We start from the raw sequence: 26,544 nt of genomic DNA, 5'->3' as shown, positions 1-26,544 counted from the left end.
TTCAAGGTCAGCCAGGGCAAGATGAGATGCTGTCTCTAAAGACCAGAAAATGAAAAAATAATAAACAAACACAAAGAACACAAAAGGTCTGAGTGTCCTGGCCCAGCCTTCCTTATCTCCTACCACATCTACCAGCACTCTTTATTGTGACCATATAACCTGCCACTCCCGCTTAGAGTCTAAGCTCTCATACTTTCACACTGCTGCGTGAAGAAGGATGTTTGAAACCTACTTTTCAAAAATTCTACCAACCTTTTAACTCAGTTAAGAACATCTCCAAAAAAGCCAGGTGTGGTGGTATATTTGTTTAATCCCACCACTCAGAGGCAGGTAAATCTGCTGAGTTTGAGGCTAGCCTGATCTACATATCAAGTTTTAAGACATCCAGGGATAAAGAGACCCTGTCTCAAAAAAACAAGAAAAACAAAAATCTCCGACTAGTGCTAATGTAGTAAAGGTGGCATTTGCTGGGCTAAAGTGTGGCCACATACTATGTCACTAAGTTTCTTACATTGGTTGAACTCTGTGGGACAGGCCTGTGATTCCGGCTGCTTAGAAAGCTCAGGGAGAGGATTGTGAATTCAAGGTCTACCTGAATAGAGTTATTTCAAGGCCATTCTAGACAACCTACTGAGATTAGGTTTCAAAATAGAAATAAAAAATGGGAGAAGTCTTGGGTCTGGAGAGCACTTGAGAGCACAAGCTGCTCTTCAAGAGGATCCGGGTTCATTTCCCAGCACATATATGACCATCTGCGTTTTCTGTCTCTGTGTATCTCTAGGAACGTGGTGCACAGACATATATGTAAGTCAAACCTTCATACACAAAATAAATACATAAAAATAAACCTTTAAAAAAAGAAGGCTGGGGATGCAGATTGCTTATCATGTTCAAGGTTCTACTTTTAATCCCAGTATTCTCTTACACACAGACACACACACAGGCACAGACACAGTTACATGCGCGTGTGGACACATACACACACGCACACGCAAATGCACACGCACACACTCTAAAACTGCCTTTCCAAGCTGGCTATCACAGTATCTAATCACAGATGTAATTTCAACCATCTCTCTGATGTTTTCATCAAAATTACCCTTTCTCTTCACACACACGCATGACTCTTTTGAAGTTCTTCTGAAGAACTTAGTAGGTCCACCTTCTATCTCATGCTCTTTTACTGTACCACGAGGAGTGCCAGGTCAGGAGTCCTGTATGTGGAAGACGATGTCTAGGTCATCAGATTGCTTCACTTTTCCTTCTGATATAGCCATTTTCCTGTTTTAATCACAGCTGGTCATCACCATGGTATGTGGGCAGAGGGTGCCACACCTTGGCCTATCCCAGAACTCCTCAACATTGCCCGCTAAGCATTCTTTATCCATCAACAGATGCAGATCCAGTAGAGGAATTTGAGGTTGTGCTAGCAGAAAAAGAGTACCTCTCCTGCCTCCAGCCAACCTCACCACAGCAGCACAGGAATAAGAGACATGCTTTTAAGGTTAAGAGATCTTGTTTACTACACTAATTAAGCCCACCCAAAATGGTAGTTCACTGTTAGTGTTTAGTAATTACTGAATTTAATTAAAATTAAAAATTCCCTTGTTTTGTTTTTCTTTTTTAAGATTTTATTCATTTATTGTATCTATGTGAGTACACTGTCATTGTCTTCAGACACACCAGAAGAGGGCACCAGATCCCATTACAGATGGTTGTGAGCCACCGTGTGGTTGCTGGGATTTGAACTCAGGCCCTTGGCACGAGCAATCAGTGCTCTTAACCACTGAGCCATCTCTCCAGTCATGATGATGATGATGATGATGATGATTATTATTTTTTTCAAGACAGAGAGAGTTTTCTCTGTGTAGCCCAGATACTCAATCTGTTATCCAGGCTCTGCCTGCCTCTGCCTCCCAAGCGCTTAGATTAAAGTCATGTGTCACCACTGCCAGGCTAAAATTTAAAATTCTTATTCCAAGACATGAACTTTCCTAGGCCCTGTAAGCCTCCAATGGGGGAAATGACCAAGATCATCATCAGTTAGGATATAGAAAGAAATTTAGCTTTACGTGTGTGTGTACGCACGTGTGTGTGTGTGTGTGTGTGTGTGTGTGTGTGTGTGTGCGTGTACGCACGTGCATGTTATGTGTGTACCATATGCATGCAGGAGCCTGTGGAGGTTAAAAGAAGGTATTGAATGGATCCCTGGAACTGGAGTTAGAGACAAGTGTGGGCTTCCATGTGTGTGCTGGAAACCAAAGCCTGGTCCTCTACAGGAGCAGACAGCACTCAGTAACCGAGTCACCTCTCAGCCCAAGCTTTATTAATATTTAATTATGAGTTAGCAGCAGCACAAGGGAACAAGCTCAAAAATGTTTTCCTAATAAGACGCTGAGGTAGATGACTAATAGTCCCCAAGAGATAGCGAAACTCTAATCCCTAGAAACTGTAAATGTTGTAAGGTAAGGGGAAAGAATGAATGCTACAGATAGAATTAAAACTGCATGCTAGGCGTGGTGCTACTTGCCTATAATCTCCACATTCCAAAGGCAAAAGCAGCAGAATTATGACACTCAACACCAGCCTAGGCTAAACATCCTGAAACTTCTCCAAGGCAAAAAGAAAAGCTGAAATTGAGGGATGGTTAACATTCTACACACATTTCTCAAAGGAGGAAAATCAAACACAACAGTCATTATTAGAATGATACAATACAAGGGGGTGAATATGATCAAAATATATTATATGCATGTTTTGTCAAGGAATAATTAAGGTATTTAAAACAAAAAAGAATGGATACAAAATGGCAAGGACTCAACCTGCTATGTTACTTTGAATTTTCTTATTATAATTGATTTATATTATGTACATTGGTGCATCAGGGTGTCAGATTCCCTAGAACTGGAGTAGCAGACAGTGGTGAGCCGCCATGTGGGTGCTGGGAATGGAACTCAGGACCTCTGGAAGAGCAGACACTGCTCTTCACCAAGCCAGCTCCCCAGCCCACTGTTGAGTTTTTAAACAGTTTAAATTACTTATGCTATGTATATGGGTGTTTTGCCTGCATCTATGTCTGTGTATCACATGTGCTGTGCACTGCATGCATGTCTGATGCCCACAACAGCCAGAAGAAGGCATCCGATGCCCTGGACCTGGAGTTACAGCTGTCAGCCTTCAAGAAGGTACTGGGAATTGGGCTTTGGTCTTCTGGAAGAACATCAAGTACTCTTCACTGCTGAGGCATCTCTCCATCCACCCCTATTTTTTTTTCAAAAAGATTTATTTATTATATATGAGTACACTATAGCTATCTTCAGACCAGAAGAGGGCATTGGATTCCATCACAGATGGTTGTGAGCCACCATGTGGTTGTTGGGGTTTGAACTCAGGACCTCTGGAAGAGCAGTCAGTGCTCTTAACCACTGAGCCATCTCTCCAGCCTATTTTTAAATCCAGGAGAGCAGGCAGATTTCCTAGTTCAGGGCTAGCCTGGTCTACAGCCAGGGCTACATAGAGAAACCTTGTCTAAAAAAACAAAACAAAAAGGAAGAGGAAGAGGTGGGAGAGGTAATGACCCAGATCCCGTCTCCGAAGATACTGACTCCAGATCTATAAAAAAGGCTGTAATACCCTTGGGTAAAGGTTTACTACACAGTTCAAATGTGCTCTGGCTATAGTACAACATGGAAAACTGGTTGTGCAAGGTCCTAGACTTGAGTATTCATAAGGAAAACTCACACAGCTGACACTCAGCAGAGCTGGCTCAGTCAAGGTTAGTTCTCCACTCATCACCGTAGGGTAGCGTGGGCTCACACTGACCTCACATTCTCGATGTTCCTCCCCTCACACCTCAAATGCTGGAATTACAGATGTCTGCCACCACCCTCTACCCTCTCAGCCTAGGATTTGCCTATATATGTATGTATGTATGTATGTGTACATATACTTGTGCATGTGACCACATACGTGTTTGGGTGATAATATATGCAAGTGCACATGGAGATCAGAGGATATCCTCTGGAGTCATCCACAAATGCTATCCATTCCTTTGAGACAGATTCTCTCACTGGAAGACAATGCCCAATGCCTCAAAAATTAATGAATGAATGGACGAATGGATGAATATAATACCACAAAAATACAGGCACAAAAATAGAAAATTATACAGAAAAAGATAACTTCAATCTAGTCCATATGTACCCGGTCCCTTTTTTGTGGTTCCAGAGTTCAAACCAGTTACTGAGTTGTACCCCCCAGAACTATTTTTTCTCATCACCAGAGCCAGACAAAGAAAAGGGCTACAGAAATAAACACTGACCCGTTCTTCAAGGAAGTCAGACAGAACCAGTGCTGATGTAGAACGCTGTTGAGCACGTAAGGGTAAGTCAAGCACAAAGCATGGGGGTTTATGCCTGTTACCCAGTACTGAGGAGCGTTTCAATGTCACGCCTAGCATGGGCTACAAAGCACGACCCCATGTCAAAATTTAAAAAAAAAAAAAAAAAGTGTCGGGGTTGGGGATTTAGTTCAGTGGTAGGCCCTGGGTTCGGTCCTCAGCTCCGGAAAAAAAAAAGTGTCAAACACAAACTTCATAGAGATTACCTCATTTAACTCTAAAAAAACACTAATAGGCACTACATGTTATTATTCCCATTTTAAAGGTAAGGAAACTGAAGACAGGTGGCTTAAACGAAGGCACAAATGGCTGAGTTGTTCGCTTGCCGGGCACATTTTGGGGGGTTAGTTTTTTTTTTTTAACTACTTGTTACATATACATTACATACCATTCGGGGGACTAAAAGGAATAGAATTGTAGAAACAGGCATGGTCATCCCTTCAAGTGATTCAGAGAAAAGATGACGATGCAGAAAGAGGATTTGGAGCAGTTTAGGACACCAGCCTGGGCTGGCCAGAATCACTGCAGAGCTGAGAGTGGTCGTGGACCCCTAACCCTTCTCCACTCCCTGCCTGCCCTACCATGGCTGGCTTGTGCAGTGCTGGGGATCTCACCCACAGCCATAAACCTCGCCCCTCAGCAAGAGCAACGCTTTCAACCACCGAGGGATCCTTTAGTGCCCCCTCGGGTGGTTCCCGCACATCTTTCCCCGAATCCTAGCATCACTCTGGTCTCACAGTACTTTATTGCTACTTCAGAGGTCAGAAAAGGAGATTACAAAGGCTGCACTATTTGTAGAGGCTCTGAATCTCTCCTTAAATTCCAGATTTGTTTACCCAACTGCCATTTTGTATCTCCTGATCTCCCATTCCTAAATCTGTTCCCTTTAAGATCTTCCTCAGTGCTATTACTGGTGATGCAATTCTTCCAACCGTTCAAGTAAATAAAACTACTAAGAGTCAACCTTGACGTCTCCATCCCTTGCACTAATATCCCACACCCAAACTCACTGAGAAACCTTACTTCAAAGTTTAATCCAGATACTCAGTACCGGATAATCCAGCTACTACCATCTCAAGTGCTATCACACAGCCTCGGCTACTGTCAGCGCGGTCTGGATGGTTGTGACAGCATTCTAAAATGTCCCATCACTGACAGACACACTTAGGGAGGGTCAAATGGCTTCTAATGAAAATAACAGACCTCCCTATCTTGTCCACATAGAATACTATTCCACAGCTAAAACCACAACTTTTTTCTCCAACCATTTCTTCTTATATCCATTTTTGGGTTGGTGGGGAGGGGAAAGGGTAGATAGATGCCCTAGTCCCCTGGGCTGGCCTCAATTGGATATGCCCCCACCCCGGCCTCCTGAGTACACAGTATCCCTGTAAAGGCATAAGCAACCTTACCTGACCTTTACCCATGTCTCGCTTACCTTTATGAACCTAGCTTATATACTGCTATTACTGATCTTTATTTATTTTTTAGATTTATTTTATTTTGCGTATGATACTTTGCCTGCAGTTACTTACATATGCACATCATGTGTGTGGTGCCTTAAAAGATCAAAAAAAGGCATCAGATTCCCCGAAACCCGAGTTGTGGATGGCTGTGAGCCACCATGTGGGTACTGGGGACGGAATCTGGGTCCTCTGCAAAAACGGCGAGTGCTCTCCTAACTGCTGAGCCATCTCTCCAGCCACAGCCATCGCTAATCTTACCAACCAGCTTCAAAGGGTAAAAGCTTAGGATACAGCACTCAAACTACTGCCCTTCTGATATTATTAGAAAACATACTTAGGCAATATCAATATTTAGAGGGGAAATTTGAGAATCAGTGTTTATACTATGATTGATTATAATTATTATTAGACTAGATGTCATACTGTAATTAAGTTTTATTTTTTATAATTTTTGCCTTTTAAATTTTTTGCTTATTTTATGTCCACCATTAGTTCTTCTCAAAGTCATTGAAAAAAATCGTGCAATTCTTTTGAATGTTTTTCCATCTTGCCAAAAACATCAAGAAACGTGTATCTTATTCCTTACACCTCATTCCACAATCCAACATTTCTCCTGAAACTAATAATCCTTAGGCTCCATTAGTCTGAGTCTCTACCCCGTAGTACAGAAGTCGTCCTGGGACTACCTGCTGCCTCACTCCCTCCTCCTTCTGTTCTCTGTTAGTTTGTAGCAGTGTCTCATTCCTGCAGAGAGGATCGTCATGTCCTATGAGGAACCATCATCCATGAATAAAATATCCCTGGACAAGGAGCTGCAGCAGGACCAGGTGTCGAGACAACAGGCAGAGAGAGAGGATTCGGGAAAAGCTGAGCTGAGGTAACCAACCATGCAGTGGGGCTTAGAAGAGAGTAAACGGGTAATTAAGTTATGAACTAGCAGAAATGAGCCAAAGCTTTTGACCTGGTCATTTAGTCATGAAATATTAAGTCTCAGAGTCATTATTTGGGGAACAAAGAGGCCAGGTGGAAAAGCCCATGGTTACACACCCTGTAGTCCAGGCTGACCCAGAACTCACTATGTATCCCAGACTGGCCTAACTCACTAAGCTAAAGATGGCTCTGAATTCCTAATCTTCCCACCTCCATTACCCCAGTGCAGTGTTTACAGGACTGCACCACAATGCCTGCCTTGCCTGTTGAGACAGGGGTCCTACTATGTAGCCCAAGCTGGCCTTGAACTTGTACCAATCCTCCTTCTCTACCTCCAGAGTGCTGTGGTTGTGGGAGTTCCTGACCATGCCCAAGCCTTGAGATTTGGGGCAAACTAGTGAGTCCAAGGCCAGCCTGGACTATGTACTAAGACCTTGCTCCCCCACCCCCAAAAGTCCAAAAGACATCCTTGAACATGGCTTAGCTGATAAGAGGCACTTACCACCAAGCCTGACAACCTGAATGATCCCCAGTAGGAAAGAACCCATTCCCAAAAGTCTTCAGTCATCTCTGTCTGTTTCTGTCTCTGTCTCTCGCTCATGACCACACACATAAAATGCATGCAAGCACACACACACACACACACACACACACACACACACACACACACACACACACACCGTACTAGTTGGTTTCTATCAATGTGACACAAACCTAGACATATCTAGAGAGAATTTAATTGTAAGAGTGTCTTCTTAAAATTGGCCTGTAGGCAAGAGTGAGATTTTCTTGATTAATGGGTGATGTGGGAGGGCCCAGTTCACTGTGGATGATGCCACCCCTGGGCTGATAGTTGTTGTAAGGAAGCAGGCTAAGCAAGCCATAAGGAACAGAGCAGTAAGCAGTATTCTTCCATGGCCTCTGGTGCCCTGACTTCCCTCAGTGATGGCCTGTGACGTCAAACTTATAAAATGAAATAAATCCTTTTCTTCCTGTGTTGCTTTTAGCACAGCGTTGGAAACTCTAATGCTCAAACACACTCAACAAATAACAAAAAAATTTAAAAGAACCAGACATAGTGGTACATATCTGAATTCTCAGCACTAAAAGGGTGAGACAGGAGGACTGTTATGAGTTCCAAGTCAGCCTGAGCCACCAGGCCTAGTTGCAGATGATGCTTTAAGAGTTCTCATCTCGGGGCTGGGGATTTAGCTCAGTGGTAGAGCGCTTACCTAAGAAGCGCAAGGCCCTGGGTTCAGTCCCCAGCTCCGAAAAAAAGAACCAAAAAAAAAAAAAAAAAAAAAAAGAGTTCTCATCTCTGAAGACTCTTTGACCTAGATACTAGGAGTATAATGATAAAATCTGAGAGATCTTTCATTCATCATTTTAAACACTGCCCATTTATCTTGGAACACATATACAAATATATACCTGTGCATGCCAACATACACACTCTAATACAGTAAATTTTCAAGCCTTATCATTTAAGAGTTGACGTTTAATTTAGTATGACTTGAAGTGGAAACTTCAGTGTGCTTTGGAAAGTGTTTTGCTGGAGCTAAAGTGGACTCAAGGGAAAGACTAAGGCAGGTTCATGAAGGAAGGTTTAGCTGAAGCAGACACAAGAGAAAGGATGTTCTGCTAAAGCAAGCATAGGAAAAAGGACATGGTGATGAAGGATTCTTTGCTAACAACATGCATATATTGGTCTCCTTACATTGCATAGTTGAGCTCCTTTTGTTGGATTCCATAGAGAGAACCTAGCAAAAAAACTTCTAGTGTTGTGCTACAACGTCAGCTGAGACAGACTCACAGGCTGAGGCAAGACACGTGGAGGACACGTGATGTTTGGGGGAGTACACCGAGGTGGAGCTTGGCTTGCTTATAGAGCTAGCTGTGGGTCTCCCTGATCTTCACATTTCCCGAGAGAGGCATGGTGGAGAACTCCTCCTGGCCCCTCCTCCTGGTCCCTCCTGTTGACTGGAGCTGAGGCTGGGGCCTGGCTATCTCTGCTAGGTAGTGCTACTGCTGCTGATTTGTGTTTGCTAACCTGACTCCACCAAACTGGACTGCTGGAGTATCCATGAAGTGTTTGTGAGTGGATCGAGCTGCTACTACTAACTGTGAACTGAACTGTCGATTTCCAGACAACACAGACAGGAGTTGCTCTAAAGAACCTTTCTAAACAGGTCCACTTCCCCTGTATCCTTTCTTTCCCACTACCTCTAGTGGGTGGTAGACTAAAAGGAGGTTAAAGCGTTTAACAACCATCATTAAAAAGAATGTTTGAAAAAAAATTAAAGTTACAATGACTCATTACCACTGATGTATTCCTAGTCCTTCTTTTGGCAGTAAAACCAAAGTCCAGAGATTGAATAATATGCCCTAGAGAACAGTTAGGAAACATTTAAGCTGTGTTAAATATATTAGAAAGAATGGAAGATAATCAGCAAAAACAGATCGGACTGTCTACGGGATTTCTGATTCAGGTCTAAAATCAATGTTGAGTCATCAAAAAACTGTAGCATCTGGGGATATAGCAAGAGACTCTTCATCCCACCCTCAGCACAAGAAGAGGGGGAGAGTGTTCCATTAGGAGCTACTTACGCCTCAGGACTGGTGGAAACCACAGAGAGGGCACATAATTTTCACTGCAGGTGAAAGTGAAGAGGGATGAAGTACAATGAAAGAACAGATGCACATGTCCTCAAGATTCAGGATCAGACCAAGGAACAAAGGCTACTGAAGATGCCTGGGATGTTTCAGGTTGGCTAACTGGAACGATAGCTATTTATTAGCCATCCACAAGGCAGCAGCTGATACTAATCCTTCTCCTAGTCTTCCCCACCCTGCCCTCTTCCTTCTCTTCTGTGCTAGCCATTGAACAACTCACACTAGGCAAGCATTCTACAGTAGAGCCACACTTCAGCTCCATCTTACGTACATAGTTTGCTTCCTATAAGGACTTCCTATAAGACAACAGTTCCTACATCCTTTGTACTCAACATGCTAGATAACCTGCTCCACAGCTGACCCGGGGAAATAATTGGAAAGTGAAAGTCACATTCTCCATTCCAACAAATAATGATTTCATTTTACAGCAAAGCTAAACTTGTACTCTTAATCCTCCTGCCTCCACCTTGAATACAGGCAATCCTCACCATGCCCAGCTTGAGCTGAAGAAACTATGAACAAACATTAGTAGTCAGGAACCGGGATGTAATACTTCAGTGAGTCCTTCCTCCAATTAACAGCACCGAAAGAGAACGTCAAAAAAACTAGTGGTAGGTCAGGCTACGTTTGGTGAGATCGTGCATGTGCCTGAAGAACTTAGCAGAAGGCTGAGGCAGGAGGATTGCATAGTTGAGGCTAGCCTGCTACATAGCAACATCCTGTCTCAAACAGAGGTGGGGTGCAGGAAGATGACTTAGCATGTAAGGGTGCTTGCAGCCAAGACCAATGACCTGAGATCAATCACTGCAATACTCATGGTGGAAGGAGAGAGCCCATTCCTGAAAGCTGTCCTGTGACCTCCACACATGTATGTCTCATGTGCACTCACATATGCAGCCACACATAAAATACATGAAAAAAATTTTAATCAAGAAGAACGGCAGGCTGGCAGTGGTGACACAGGCCTTTAATCCTAGCACTTGGGAGGCAGAGGCAGGTGAATCTCTGAGTTTAAAGCCAGCCTGGTCTACAGAGTGAGTTCCAGGACAGCCAGGGCTACACAGAGAAACCCTGTCTCCAAAACAAAAAGAAAAGAAGGAAGGTTGCTGTGAGCTGGGCATGGTGGGACACACCTTTAATTCCAGAAGGGGCAGAGACAAGTGGATCTCTGACTTCTTTTTTTTTTTTTTTCCGGAGCTGGGGACTGAACCCAGAGCCTTGCGCTTGCTAGGCAAGTGCTCTACCACTGAGCTAAATCCCCAACCCCGGATCTCTGACTTCTAAGACAACCTGGTCTACAGAGTTCCAAGACAGCAAGGGACCCACAGTGAGACCCCGACTCAAAAACAAACAAACAAACAAACAAACAAGAAACTCCCTAGGAAAGGAAGGAAAGGAGGAAGAAAATGCCTGAGCTGTGACTGAGGAAGTCTGTGTGGGACAGAGGCTGTGAGACCCGCTGGAGGTGCCATCCAATCCGCTGGGTGTACCGTGCCCCTGGGTGCCAGAGCTACGCATGTCCAACAGGGGAGAGCGCTCAGCTACTGAGCTTTGTTTGTCTCCTCTCCTTGACCCTAACCTCCTTAGGAAACCTTCTTTCATCATCTTCCCTACAAAAATTTCCATTCAGAAAGAAAAGAACAGCAGGATGGGCAGCACACACTTGAGATCCCAGCAGAGGGTGGGTAAAGAAATCTGGGGAAACAGTGGGTAAGGCATGGAGGCGGGAGGGACACACACTTGGTTTGCATGTATATCCTCATATAAAGTATAGGTAAGATGGATGGGTTTTAATATAAGCGTTCTAAGTTATCAGTTAAATAAACAATGGAGTCTTTTGTTGGGTCTGGAAGAATTGATAGTTTGGGCTTCTTGTGAATACAGTTGTTCATGCCAGGAAGTCTTGTGCTCAAGACCTGTAACCCAATTCCATATCCTCCTAATTTCCATTCCCCAATGGCTTTTCTAAGGACATGACCAGCTGACCAGGGCTATTTCTCATATCTCTTTGTTATTCTAAATGCATAGGAAATTTAATACTTCTTTGTTTCTTTTAGAATCCTCACACACACTTTACCACTTAACTTTTTACTTTTTTGTCGTCGTGGTTTGTGTTTGGTTGGTTATTTTTTTGTTTTGTTTGAGACAGGATTTCTCTGTATAGCCTTGGCTGTCCTGGTAGATCAGGCTGACCTCAAACTCAGAGATTCACCTGCTTCTGCCTTGAAAGGTTGGGATTAAAGTCATGCACCACCATCCCCCAGCTAGGACAACCTTTCTTTAAAACCCTTAAAGGACAGGCTAAAGAGATGGCTCAGTGATTAAGAGCACTGGCCACTCTTGAAGAGAATCTGATCCAATCCCAAACTCATTCTGTGACTCCAGTTTCACAGCCTCTTAGGTCTATGCAAGCAGTGGCATACATACCCCCAGGCAAGGCTCACACACAGCTAGGTATGGGGGTCCATGCCTGTGAGTCTGGCACTTGGATGGTAAAGCAGGAGGAGGAGGAGTTCAAGGCCAGTGGGCTCTATATGGGATCCTGTCAAGAAAGAGAGGTGGGGAAGAGAAACTTCTTATATAACCTGCTTATGGTAAGGCACACCTGTGATTCCAGATCTTGAGAGCCTATAGGATTGAGGCCTGCATGGGCATTTTTAACATCACAAGCATCTTATATACAAATCCTACTTTAAATATATACTAAATCATATTGCCTTGTACAATTTCTTTTAGAAGCACAGCACAGTTGCCTAAATATCATGATTAAAGAGAGAAATATTCAGATATTGATTACTAAAATACACACACACACACACACACACACACACACACACACACACACAAAACCTCCTTTAAAAAAGATTGTATTTTTCTTTCCGGCATATAAGTGTTTGTATGCGTATATGCATTTGCACCACACGTACGCCTGGTACCTACAGAGGCCAGAACTTGAGTTTACTAATAACTGGATGGTAAGAATGGAACCCTGTCCTCTGCAGGAGCAGCCAGTGCTATTAATTACTGAACTATCTCCAGCCAGTGTAATATAATCTTTAAAAAAATTTGTTGTTGTTACTGGGTTTTTTTCCCCTTTCTTTTTTCTTTTTCTTTTTTTTTTTTCCCCCCAGATGTCCTGGAACTCACTCTATAGACCAGACAGGCCTTGAACTCAGAGATCTACCTGTCTCTGACTCCTGAGTGTTGAGTTTAAATTGCACCTTTACCCACTGAGTCATCCTGGTTTGCAAGCCGTTTATAGGTAAAAACAATTCTCAACAAAAAGTTGTGTCTCCTACCTGAGTACTCACGGTTTAGGGTGGATAGTCTTACGCCATAATGTTGCTCTTCTTTTTATTCACTGATTTAATTAATTATAAGTCCTCATAAAGCAATTTAGAAAATTAAATAGCCACATAGAGATCAGTCTTTAATCTGACAAAGTACTAATCACAGTAGGAAATAATTATCCTAATGAGCGAGTGCTAATGTTCTGATGAGAGTAAAGCAACTGGAGAGAGGAAGCTGCCTTGCTACATATTGTTAATTACAGGAAATTAGGTTGTAATGGAGAAAAAGACCTAGAGCCTAGCTAAGCCCCAGCAAGATGGATGCCACGAGATAACGTGCTGCTGTGGCAAGCGTCCAGGAGCGCCTCCCACGGCTGCGTTACCTGAGGATGTTGGGATGGGACAGTCTGTTCATGAGCTGCATCTCCTTCAGCAGGTTTGCTCGGTTACTGCTCAGCGTGTTCATCTTGAGAGCCATCACCTGCCCTGAAGCTCTGTGCCGAACCTACAGAGTGACAGCAGCAGGTCAGAGGTGACAGCAACGTCTCCATACACAGAACGCACCAGGGTGTTTTAGTACCAGCCTAGATAAAATAAATACCGCATTCTGGATGCTGATGCAGAAATATCAGTGTATGGCCAGCCTGGGCTACACAGTGAGATCTAGTCTCAAAAAAAGAAAAATTTATACTTGTCTTACTCCACTAATAAAGATGAATTTATTTCATCCAAGACCAAAATTGTTCCATACTGAGCTGGCCAGAATACAATGTTTCATATCTTTTATTTACATTTTTATGGGTTTTTTGGGGGGAGGGACGGGGAAGAGTTGTGATTCAGACTGAGACCCAGGTTGGCCCAAACTTCCTATAAAGCTGAGGATGAACTTGAACACCTGATCCTTCTGTCCCCACCTCTAGGGTGCGATTACAGGCATGTGCCACCACGTCTAGCAAAATGTGACTAGGCAGGGTCTTGCTACGTATCTCTGAATGGCCTGGAGCTCATGAGGCTGCTTGTCTAACTGTAGCTTCATACAATCCTCCTGACTCAGCCTCCTAGCACTGGGGTTAAAGACATAGCCCACCACACCTGGACAATGAGGAAATGTTTGAGTCTACTTCCTTAAGGCCAGCACGGTATACTAGAAGGAAACAGTGCTTCCTGTAAAGTCTTAAGTGTGGGGGAAGGGAAGAAGTGTGAGTAAGCCTTACGTAATAATGAGCTATAAAACTGTCTTTATAAGACACTTTATAAGGCATAAAAATGACATACTTACGCTAAGCACTATAAAAATGTATCTCTAAGTAGGGAAAAAACAGAGCTGGGGCATAGCTCAAGGGTAGAGTATTGACTCATCATGCACAAAGCCCTGGTTTTGACCCTTAGTGTACCAGACACATGCACATCCACATGCACACACACACACACACACACACACACACACACACACACACACGCACACACACGCACACACACACAATCAGTAAATACAACTTTTAAATTTTAACTTCAGAGCTGATGCAGCAGGGACTTGGAATACAAAGCTATTTTTATTTTATGAACTTCAGGAGTATTGTTATATTACTTCGATTTTAGTTTTCACCCTGCAAAGGCTCAATGAAGTAACTCTAACTCTGAAGGGTAAGTTCTCCATTAACACGGGACGCATCATAACTTATCTTCATCTCGTACGTAAAACAACGATGCTCTGCAGTGGCCACAGCCGAAAAGCTGGAAAGCTGCAGAGCCATACTCAGAAAAACGAAGGAAAATGCTGGCAGGCTCTCCCCTCATCTAGATCCTTCTAGAGATTTGGAAGACAACTCTCCTCGGGGCATCAATGATACTGTTGTCATGTATCTCGTGATTGAAGAAAGAGAAGTGCCTTTCCTTTCTAGATCCTGCGAGGATAAGTTAAAAGAGGCCTTTTCATACAAAGATCTCACTGACAGTATTTTTCCAGCACTATTTGCAGAACACATCTGTGTGTTAGTGGGTCTCCCCATCTATCATCACGGGACAGTTTGCTATCGTTTTTGAAACAGTCTTGCTGTACAGCATCGACTGGACTGGCAGACATCATCGAGTCCAGGATGTGTCCAACTTGCAGGGAGTACTGGAATATAAGTATGTGTCGTGCCCCACATCCTGGTTCACTCTGAAGTTTTATTTTATTTTTCCTGGTTTTTCAGCACAGAGTTTCTCTGTGTAGCCCTGGCTGTCTTAGGACTTGATTTGTAGACCAGGCTGGCCTCAAACCCAGAGATCTACCTGCTTCTACCTCTGAGTGCTGGGATTAAATGCAAGCCACCACTGCTTGGCTTTCTCTAATTTTTGTTTCTTCTTTTTTTGAGACAGGGTTTTTCTTTATAGCCCTGGCTGTCCTAGAATTCACTCTAGATCAGGCTGGCCCCAAACTCAGAGACTCATCTGCCTCTGCCTTCCAAGTACTGGGACTAAAAGCATAAGTCACTACCACCTCCCCTACACACTGTGAATATTTAACAAAATGTTCAATTTTAAGAATATTAGATAATAAAATAACATGCAACATTTAGGGATAAGCAATCTGTCTTTTTCTTTCCTCTCATTTTTTTATTTACTTTGTTTCATTTTCAAGACACGATCTCACTGTATAGCTCTGGCTATCCTGGAACTGGATGGATGTGTAGACCAATATGGCCTACAAAGATATACCTGCCGCTGCCCCCAAGTCTGGGGTTAAAAATAAAGTACCACGCGACAGGCCTGCGTTCTTATTCCAAAGAGTCATTTAGCTAGGTAGTATATACCTTTAATTCTAACACTTAAGAGAGAGAAGCAGGTGGCTCTCTGAGTTCAAAGCCAGCTTGGTCTACATACCCAGGTTCTAGGATAGCCAGGGCCACATAACAGAGAGCCCATCTCAAAAAAATAAATTTTAAGATATATTTATTTTATTTTCTATTAATGAGCATTTGCCTGAGTGTGTATGTGTGCGCGCACACACACACACACACACACACACACACACACACACACACACACACACACACACATGTATACCTGGTGCCTTAAGAGTTCGGATCTAGGGGCTGGAGAGATGGCTCAGCGGTTAAGAGCACTGACTGCTCTTCCAGAGGTCCTGAGTTCAATTCCCAGCAACCACATGGTGGCTCACAACCATCTGTAATGGGATCCGATGCCGTCTTCTGGTGTGTCTGAAGACAGTTACAGTGTACTCATATAAGTAAAATAAATCTTTAAAAAAAAAAAAAAGAGTTCGGATCTAGCAAGGGCACGATTTTGCTGCAGCCAGTTTCTGTGACAGTAAGATGTCTGAAATCCTGGGTACTTTTCAGAGGGTCTAGAAATGTTAGAGCCCCGAGACTCAGGGTTGAGCATTGCTGGTGGATGTTGGTTGGTTGCTGTTGACTGCTGTTGGTGGTGGTTTGTGGTGCAGAGAGAAAACAAAAAGAAGAAATTAGCTATCCCGACAGCAGAGATCAAACCTGCCCCAAGGAATCCGACAATCAGCAGGAAGCAGTCTATCAGTGCTCACCCCCTCTCCCCTCTGTCCTTTTTCCTCCCCTATCTGGTGTTAGGGGTTGAAAGGGTGGAACAAGGGTAGAGAAAGAAGGACCCACAAAGTAGCCAAAGACCAGTTTCAGAGCAGGAAGAACAGAACTTCAAGGTGGGTTTGAGGCCCACCGGGCTACAAGAAACGCTGTCTCAGGAGAACAACCACAAAGTGAGTCAAGGGCAAGCTTACAAACACTAGCAAAGTACAGAATACTCCAAGTAAGTGCTCACGAGGACAGAAGCAGAATTAGGAGACAGAAAACAAATCATTTACAGGGTTCTGTGAAACTATTCGTCAGACGAGAAACTAATTTGGGGAAGGAGAAATATTACTAACACAAAAAATAATGCCAAATGACTCTGGTCCGGTAAAACCCCAAGTTGGGCCGTGAGGTGCACACCTTTCATCCCAGCAGCAGGAGGCAGAGGCAAGCGGACCTGAGTTCAAGGCCAGCCTGGTCCACAGAGGGAGTGAGTTCCAGGACAACCAGGGCTACACAGAGAAACCCTGTCTCAAACAAACAAACAGAAAAGAAAAAGGAAAACTTCACTCCCGGGGATCTGACTCCTCCTGACTCCAGCAGGCCATAGGCATGCACGTGGCACACTTAACATAAATGTGGGCAAAGCGCTCATACACATAATAAGTAATCTAGAAAAACAAAAAAGATTTTAAGTAAATATTTACTACCTCTGGTGCCTGCCTACCCTTCTGTAGTAGTGTGAAAGAGAATAGTGCCCGTGATCTGTGCATTCCAACACTTTGTGTACAGTTGGTGGTGTTGGGAAAGTTTAGGAGGTGCATCACTACTGAAGGTTCAAACCCTCCTGCCATTTGAGGTTTGCTCCCTCTGCTCCATGCTGCTGGTTGTGATGGGAGCACGTTAGCTTTCTGATCCTGCCGCCATGCCTGCTGCTTACCTCCACGCTTCACGACAGACTCTTCCCCTTCTGGAACTACTGAGACAAGAGCAACTCTTTTGCTGCGATAAATACCATGGCCAGAAGCACCTTTTGGAGTATCTCAGTCACTGTTCTAAAGCTGTAAAGAGACACCTGACCAAGGAGACGCTTACAAAACACAGCATTTAACTGGGGGCTTGCCTAGCCCATGCTAATCATGGCACAAAGCAGACAGGCACGGTGCTGAGGCAGTAGGTTAGAATTTTACACCTGATGAGAAAGGAGAGAAAGGGGGAGGAAGGAGTGGGAGTGCAGGGGTGGGGGACACGAGGGAGCCTGGTATGTGTGTTTTTTTTAGACCTCAAAGCCCACTCCCAGTGACACACCTCAACAAGGCCATACTTCCTAATCCTTCCCAAACAGTTTTACTAACAGGTGACAAAGCATTCAAATATATGAGCCTATGGAGACCATTCTGGTTCAAACTACTTCAGGGAGGAAGATTTATTTCAGCTTACATATGCAGTCCACTGTGAATGGAAATCAGGGCAGGAAATGAAGGCAGATACCTGGAGGCAGGAATTGAAATAGGGATATATACATATATATACACATACACATGCACATGCACATACACGGAGGGCAAATGCTGCTTTCTGACTTGTTTTTGATAACCCACTTAGTCTGCCTTCTTATACAATCTAACATCATTGCTAAGCCATCTCTCCAGTTCCCCACCCCACCCCAAATTTTTCAAGGCAAGATTTTTATCCCCAGTATCTATTTCAATATCTTTTTTTTAAGATTTATTTATTTATTATATATGAGTACACTGTAGCTGTCTTCAGACACACCAGAAGAGGGCATCGGATCTCATTACAGATGACTGTGAGCCACCATGTGGTTGGTGGGAATTGAACTCAGGACCTCTGGAAGAGCAATCAGTGCTCTTAACCACGGAGCCATCTCTCCAGCCCCCCTATTTCAATATCTTATACATATCCTAAACCTAGTGCTCCTTAGCTAAATATATACTGAATAAGCAAATGAACAAGAGCAAATAATTAGTGTTTATTGAAACAGAATCGTTAACAGAGGGCTACATGTTATGTAGCAAAAAGTGACCTTGATTCTGATCCTCCTGCCTTTACCTCCCAAGTTAGGATTATAGGCACACACCACTATGCTCACTTTATGGTGCTTGGGACAGAACCTCGTGCATGCTAGGCAAGCATGTTATTGACTACGTCCTCAGCCCAAGACTAGCATTTCAAAACTATATAAATTACCAGACAAAGGTTGAGAGAGTATACAGACTTAACCTCTGACAGAATGCATCTTCACTGGTAGAAGGCATTTAAGCACACAAAACTGGCATGAGTGTATCTACCTACAACCACACATAACACCTCCACCTCCCAATCACAGCAATAAACATCTCAGAACAAACATTTGTTTGCTAAAATGGTTCCCTGCTTTCCTTTTCTCCCCCCCCCCCCCCCCCCCCCCGGAGCTGGGGACCGAATCCAGGGCCTTGTGCTTGTGCTTGCTAGGCAAGCGCTCTACCACTGAGCTAAATCCCCAACCCCTGATTCCCTGCTTTCCTTAAGCCACAACTGTTGGGGATTCTCCAGGAACAGCGTTTGCATGACAAGCTGTGTGTGCATTAAATAATGAATGCATAACCAGAAACATGAATAAATCAATATTTCAGTAGCAAACAGATGGCAAACACTGGGTTCTGTTAGCTTGTAAGTTTATTGTCCTTTAATGTTGGCATATGTGTTGCCAGTTTAGAAAAATATGACAGGGGAGAAAATTAGAACTCTTCATATCCATGAGAAGGAGGGAAAGACAGAGAGACAGAGGGAAAGACAGTGTGTGTGTGTGTGTGTGTGTGTGTGTGTGTGTGTGTGTGTGTGTTTGTGTGTGTGTGTGTATGTGTCTTCTATCAAACCAGACATTTCAGAATTGAACTGTTCCAAGTATTCGGATTTTAAAGTAACCTTCAAAATCAAATGTGAAGGCTGGACATGGGCAAAATCCTTTAATCCCAGCGCTCAGCAGGAAGAAGCAGGTGGATGAACTTTATGAGTTCAAGACCATAACCGGTCTATATAACAAGGTCTAGGGCAGCCAGAACTAATAATAGACTCTGTCTCAAAAACCAAACTAAACCAAAACAAAATCAAGACTGAGGTGTGGCAGCAAATGCCTTTCACTCCAGCACTAGAAGATGAATCCCTGTAAGTTCATGGAGTTCTATGCCAGCCAGAACTACATAGTGAGACTGTGTCAAAAAAAAAAAAAAAAAAGAAAAAAGAAAAAAGCATCTAAGCCTTGGTCTTACATCATGAAATGAATCACTATGAGTTCTATATCAAAGTAAAAAGTATATATAAATTCTCAGATTCTAAAAATAGCAAAAATAAAGTAAAATTAATAAAGCAGTTAGCTCCTGAGAATAAAATTAAATAAAATCTTTCATTAATTAATTGGAGAGAGAGAGAGAATGTCTGTGTGTATGTGTGTTCCTGTGTGTGTCTGTATGTCTGACTGTCATAGGGATGCATGCACATTGAGGTCAGAGTTTCCTCAACTGTGAATCTTGTTGTTTTAAGATTTATCTTATTTTTTTGTGCGTGAATGTTTGGCTTGCCTGCCTGTGCACTATGTGCATGCCTAGTGCCTATGGAGTCCAGAAGAAGGGATAGGATCCTCTGGAGCTGGAGTTACAGATGATTGTGAGCCTCTGGGACATCTCTCCAGCCCTTCCCCGGTATTTCCTTTCTTTTTTTGGTCTTTTGAAACAGGGTTTCTCTAGCTCTGTGAACCAGTCTGGCCTTGAACTGACAGAGATCTGTTTGCCTCTGCCTTCTGAGTGCTATGATTAAAGGTGTGGGCCACCGCCACCCAGCCCATCTCATTTCTTTAAGACATAGTTTCACACTGACCCTGAAGCTTGCCTTTTGGACTAAACAGGCTAGCTGGCGGATCCCCCAGATCCTCCTCCTTCTACCACTAAGGGCTGGAGAAACAGGTGTGGCACCATGCCCAGCTTTCCATGTGGGTACAGGGGATTCAAACTCAAGTCTTCATGTTTGCACACCAAGTATCTTACCCACTGAGCATCTTCCCACTCCCAGGAACTCAAAAACCCTAGCTTCAGCGTGTACTGTTATAGTGTACCTAGCAAGATGGTGATCATCTTTGAACCTCAGTTTCTTCACTGTGAATTAGAAGTGTTGGGGCTGGAGCTGCGGCTCAGTGGTTAAGCAGGTTTGAATCTCAGTGCCCGTGTCAAGCAGCTTGCAACTAACTGCCTGCTAACCCCAGCTCCAGGGGACAGGACAAACTCTTCTGGTATCCACACACAGTTAAATATACATAAATAAAACTAAAATAAACTTTTAAAACATGGAATGTAACTGCTTACAAGGTTTTTATATATATTAAACAAGAAAATGTATAAAAGTTATCATACCTAGCACAAAGAACTGAATAGCTCTTACGTGTGTGAAATCAGCAAGTAGTTCTTAGAATAATGTCTGTATATAACAGTTTAAGTCTTTTACATATAGAACCCTAGCCTATCTTCAACTCTATAGAGTAAGTATTATTTCTTTTGCCTTTTCATTTTTTAAAAGATTTTATTTATCTATTTATCTATCTACCTATTTATTTATTTATTTATATTATAAGTCCACAGCAGTTGTCTTGAGGCACACCATAAGAGGACATCAGATCCCTTTACAGATGGTTGTGAGCCACTACTTGGTTGCTGAGAATTGAACTCAGGCCCTCTGGAAGAGCAGTGGGCGCTCTTAACCACTGAACTGGCTTTCCAGCCCCTGCCTCTTAATTTTATAAAATTACATTTATAGTGTCAGATGAGATTCAGATCAGACAGTGAGGCTCTGAATCCTCTTATTATGTAAATGAATGCATACATGAAGGTATACACATACAGATGGACACATAAATGTCTTCTCTTATGCAACAAATATTTAATGAGATCTCTCTAGGTGGCAGAGCTGTGCTAAAAACTGTTGAAACAGAAATAAACACAGAAAAGCCAAAGGCAGCCCACAGGTATAAATTTGTAGTCTGAGCTACTGTAGAGGCAGACTCTAGAGCTAAACAAAGACAGTAGAACCTAAGCAGGTACTACAACCAAGGAAGGCCTATTGTCAACAATGTCTGCAGGGCCCGAAATCCCAATCTTTAGAATACATGTAAGTCTATATAAACTCTTCAAGAGCCATCACCTCCTGAGTGCTGGAGCAGGAATTAGGCACATGACAGTACAGCTGGCCGCCATCCCCCACACCCCATCCCCTTTCGTTTTTTTTTTGTTTTTTGTTTTTTGTTTTTTTTTTCTTTTTCTTCTTGCTAGAAGGTCTTCTCAGCTGAAGAACTGTGTAACTTGTATTGGGAGTCAAATATTTCTTTCATTGTTACAGACACCTTTCATTTAACTTGACATTTAAGGTTCTATAACCATCTGTACTTTATAATTAAAACTAAAACCTAACTTCCACTCGGCCATACACTTCAGCTATTAGATCATGGGTTGGCAAACTTTCTGTTTGGGGTCGGACAGTAAACATAACATAATAGGGCTCTGAGGCTTTGTGGTCTCTGGTAACTACTCAGCTTAGCCACTGTAGCACATAAGCAGCCATCAAAAATAAATTAACACTGCACTCAACATGCCTACTGTGGTCTTTGGGTATCCACCACACTCCTTTCGCTGTCTGCCTCCCTGACCAATCTAGATGTAGAACCAACGCTTGCCACCCACACAGATGGACTGCCGGGGGGGGGGGGGGGCTACAGCTATCTGAACAGATATTTCAGGGAATAATCTTAGTCTTTAAGAACTGATGGGTAGGGGCTGGGGATTTAGCTCAGTGGTAGAGCGCTTGCCTAGGAAGCACAAGGCCCTGGGTTTGGTCCCCAGCTCCGAAAAAAAAGAACCAAAAAAAAAAAAAAAAAAAAAAAAACTGATGGGTAGAGCTGGGGATTTAGCTCAGTGGTAGAGCGCTTGCCTAGCAAGCGCAAGGCCCTGGGTTCGGTCCCCAGCTCTGAAAAAAAAAAAAGAAAGAAAGAACTGATGGGTCCTCTGTAGCCCACCTATTGCTGACATCCCCTCGAGTTGTTACATCTTCAATACTCAATACTTCAATACTCAGGCACAGAAGACAAGAAATTAGGAGATAGAGAAAAAACTAAGATGCCTGCTAAAAATAACCAAGAGGGGTTTTCATCATCCTGGCTTGTTTCCCCATAAGTTAAATTGTTTTGATAATAAAAACATGAGTTAAAACAATCTCTGATCTTACAGCGAAGCTGTATGTAGACTTAGTGTTCTTTATAGTTCATGTATAAACTGTTGTTTTGATCCATAAATATTTTAGACTCTTCATAATCTTGTTAAGAAATAGAGAATAGAACACACTGTGTACACTTCTTTCAAGTATACATAAATAATGGATAAACGCCTCATGAATGATTGCTTAGGAAAAAACAAATGAGCCAGCTTTGGTAGCTCAATCCAGTAGTCCCAGCATGGGGACGTGAGGCAGGGGGATCAAGATCTCAAAGTCATCCTTCACAGCATGAGTGAGGCTGGAGGTCTAAGAAAAAAAACGGGAGGTGGAGTCTACGTAAGAAGTCCTTAGCTCTCGATGGAGACACACCCTCAAAGGATTCCACCTCCCAGGGGTTACTTCTTCAAAAGTAAAGAAGAAAATACAAGAAAACAGGCCACAGAAAACTAAGAAGCATGCTAAAAATAAACGATGGGAGTTTTCATGGTTCGACTCCGCCATGGGTCCTTACTTTGTGCTTCTCGCTCAAGATAGTGTTTCTCACCAAACTATAGGCTTAAAGCCCAGAGGAGCTGCACTGTCGTCTCCACGCCAAAGCCAGGCAAGGACCAACGTCAGCTCACTCACTCAGGCAGGAGATCTCTTTCTTACGGTCAGCCTTTTTGTTCTTCTCAGATTTTCAAATGACCAGTTGAAGACTATGCACATTAAGAAGACTGCCTAGTTCCCCAGTTCAACTCAAGAAACACTCTAACGCATCCAGAGTGATATCTGACTAAGTATCTGACACCCCATAATCCAGGCGACGAGTTCAAAGCATGTAGAATTAATTACCACACCACAGACTCCAAAAAGACAGACTCAATACTCATTTGAATTTTTCTCAGCGCTGGAAATGGAAGCTGAGGCCTTCTGCCTCCTCAAGTGCTGTGCCCTTCAGCTGCATCCCAGCTCCAACACCCGTCCCTGCTTTACCCCCTTGTTCGCACACTACCTGATGGGCTTCACTGTAGTACATTCAAACGTTTTATGTCAACTCCTTATGGAGATCAAAGGACAACTTGTGGGAATCAGTTCTCTTCTTCCACCATGTGGGTCCCAGGGCTCAAACAAAAATTGTCTATGTATACAGAGAAGGTGGAAGGGAGGAGGAGGAGGAGGAGGAGAGGGGAAGGAGGGTAGGAAGAAAGAGGAGGTAGAGGAGGAGGTGTGGTGATTTATTCGGGTTCATGGCTCTGGTTCAGGTTCCAGTGGTTTTCTTTCTAACAAAGTCCTAAAGCAGGCAAGGTATCACAGGAACGCATGTGCATTCTCTGGTCTCTTTCTTACAGAACTAACAATAGGGGACCCAGAACTGATGACTTATCTAATCTTGATCACTTCTAAAGGCCACACCTCTAAGTAAACACCAGAGATGAAGTCACACTTTACATTGGATTTGATTAAACTTTATCAGTAGTTTTGGATGCACAAACCATAGTCGAACCAAAATGCAAAAGAACGTGATTTTTAAAAACTAAGTTTGAGGCTAGAGAGATGGCTCATCAATTAAGAACACTTGCTGTTCTTCCAGAGGACCCAGATTTGATTCTCAGCACCCACATGGCAGCTTACAACTGACTGTAACTCCAGTCCCAGGGGATCTGATGTCCTGTCTGGCTTCAAGTGCACCAGACATGGTGCACAGACACAATACCCATCCGCATAAAAGTAAAGATAAATAAATTCAATTCACACAAACAAAACTAGATGCTTAATAAAAAACAAAAATAGTATATTTTAAAACACAAGACAGCCAGATACAGTAATACAGTTCTATACCAGCAACTGTAACGTAGACAGTTATTAGAATCAATGAAAGTTCAAAACCAGCCCTGTCAATACAGTAAGTTTGAGGCTAGCCAGAACATTCATGCTTACACATTCATGCACACCACACACACACACACACACAAACACACACACACACACACACACACACACACACACACACACGTCACAAAAGAAGGGTGGCAGAATGTTTGCCTAGCATGCACGAGGCCCTGGATTCCATATTCCATTGGGAATACTGTAACAATAAAAAAACAAAACAAGTAGAAGTTATATGAATGAGGGCTCTGGAAATAGTTTAAAGGACATCTGGTAGCTCATGGCTTACATAATCCCAGCAGCCCAGCAGGTTGAGGCTGGCAGTGAAAGTGTGATGGTACATGCCTGTAATCTCAACTTTCAGGAAGTGGGGCAGCGGGATCCTTGGGAGTTCAAAGTCAGCCAGGATTACATGCTGAGACCCTACTTTAAAAAGCAGTAACAAATACACAAACAGAACACCAAAACCATTGATGCTGCAGTGATTCTGACCATCGGGAGAACCACATAAAACATCACTCACCTTGAAAACCTCGGAGAAGAACCCAGATCCTATTTTTTCACGGGTGAAGTCATCCAAACTCGTCAGTCTGGAAAAGGCACTGATAATCGCACGATATGAAGATGACGAAACTCTTCCCACCTGCACAGTGTTCCCATCCCCTCCACCGCCTCCTTCAAATTCTTCCAGACGCTCCACACGCGGGGGAAACCCTGCGATCGAGTTCCGTTTGCTCCGATCCATAATCAACAATCACTTCTGCATTCACCAAGAAGCTCCACGCATAATCAGTGTTCAATTTTACTTCTGTTCCAGAGTGACACTACCGGAAGAAAACACATACACACACCTTACTAGAACCACTTGACTACAAGAAAATTAACAGACTCGCAATGCAAGAATATTTCCATTTGTATCGATTTCCAGATCTAAACAATATTTCTATGTCTTCACTTTCAAAATAAATGATTACAAAGGCAAGCTGTAATAAAGCCATCCTTAATGTGATTAGAATATACAGATCATAGAGTATGTTTTTTTTTATAAATTTAATATTTATTTATTTCATTTCATTTCATTTCATGTGGATGAGTGCTTTGCCTGCATATGTTACAATACTCTTGCCTGGTCACACAAAGTGGTCAGAAGGGGCCTTCAGATCCCTTGGAGCTGGAGTTACAATTTTTGTTATCCTGGCTAGTTTTATATCAACTTCACACGTGGAGTCACTTGGGAAAAGGAACTCTCTCAACTGTTGTTTGATTTAGCTGCTAAGAGCACCCACTGCTCTTAACCTGAGTTCAATTCACAGCAACCACATGGTGGCTCACAAACATCTGTAATGGGATCTTCTGTTGAGTCTGAAGATTGAGACAGTGTACTCACATACATAAAAAAAATACTAAATTCCAAATGTTTGATTTTACCAAATGAGGACTCAGGAGCCAGAAGCTGTGGTGAAAGCTGGCTAGCTCAGAAAGGCAGAGAGAGACAGCACCCAGCTGACCGTCCTACTAGGCAAACTACTATGCCAACCCTGCTGTGGGGCCCATATGACCCTGAAATCCTTATTCTCCTGCCCCTTCCTCATAGATGCTGGGGTTCGAATGCTCAGAATTACTTGTCGCAGCATGTTACAGCTCAACAGGTCTGATTTCACATTCTCAGCTAAGTAGAGAGAAGCAAAGGATTTCACCTCTGGCCTGGGCTGGCTTGGTAGGAGTCTTGTTACAAGTACAGCAAAATAAACTGAAATTTCTTATGTTTATTTTGAAAAATAGCATATCTTTGCTCATAGGCCCTACCTTTCTTTTTTGAGAGAAGGTGTCTTATTCAGACTGGCCTCAAACCAGATTCTCCTGCCTCAGCCTCTGGAGTGCTGAAATAGCATCCACTTACCAACCACTAGGCCTAACTCAAGTATTTTTAAGAGGGAGGAGAAAAATCTGGGGATTTAGTTCATTTTCAGTAACACAATGTTTTAGTTAGGGTTTCTATTGCTGCAATGAAATACCATGACCAAAAAGCCAAGTTGAGAAGGAAAGGGTTTATATTCGGCATACACTTCCACATTGCTGTTCATCACCGAAGGAAGTCAGGACAGAAACTCAAACAG

The 26,544-nt window shown here is 43.1% G+C and overlaps 1 protein-coding gene and 1 long non-coding RNA gene across 3 annotated transcripts in view; one reads left to right on the top strand and one right to left on the bottom strand.

Moving 5' to 3' along the window:
* LOC148005993 (uncharacterized) overlaps nucleotides 1-26,544 on the top strand; it is a 1,435,680-nt gene that overhangs the window by 760,042 nt on the left and 649,094 nt on the right. The window lies entirely within an intron of this gene.
* Tesk2 (testis associated actin remodelling kinase 2) overlaps nucleotides 1-26,544 on the bottom strand; it is an 86,132-nt gene that overhangs the window by 38,324 nt on the left and 21,264 nt on the right. For both annotated transcript variants that reach the window (XM_087660211.1, NM_133396.2), the window contains 2 exon segments: nucleotides 24,951-25,251; nucleotides 13,142-13,263 (listed from right to left, as the gene is read on the bottom strand). Coding sequence is in view for 1 of the 2 variants with exons in the window: in NM_133396.2 (NP_596887.1) it covers nucleotides 13,142-13,263; nucleotides 24,951-25,172 (344 nt within the window). In the remaining variant the exon portion in view is untranslated.

The sequence above is a fragment of the Rattus norvegicus genome, chromosome 5 (assembly GCF_021556685.1).
Source record: "Rattus norvegicus strain SHRSP/BbbUtx chromosome 5, alternate assembly SHRSP_T2T, whole genome shotgun sequence".
NCBI lineage: Eukaryota > Metazoa > Chordata > Mammalia > Rodentia > Muridae > Rattus > Rattus norvegicus.
The sequence above is the reverse complement of the archived record's forward strand: the minus strand, read 5'-3'. Positions and strand labels throughout refer to the sequence as shown.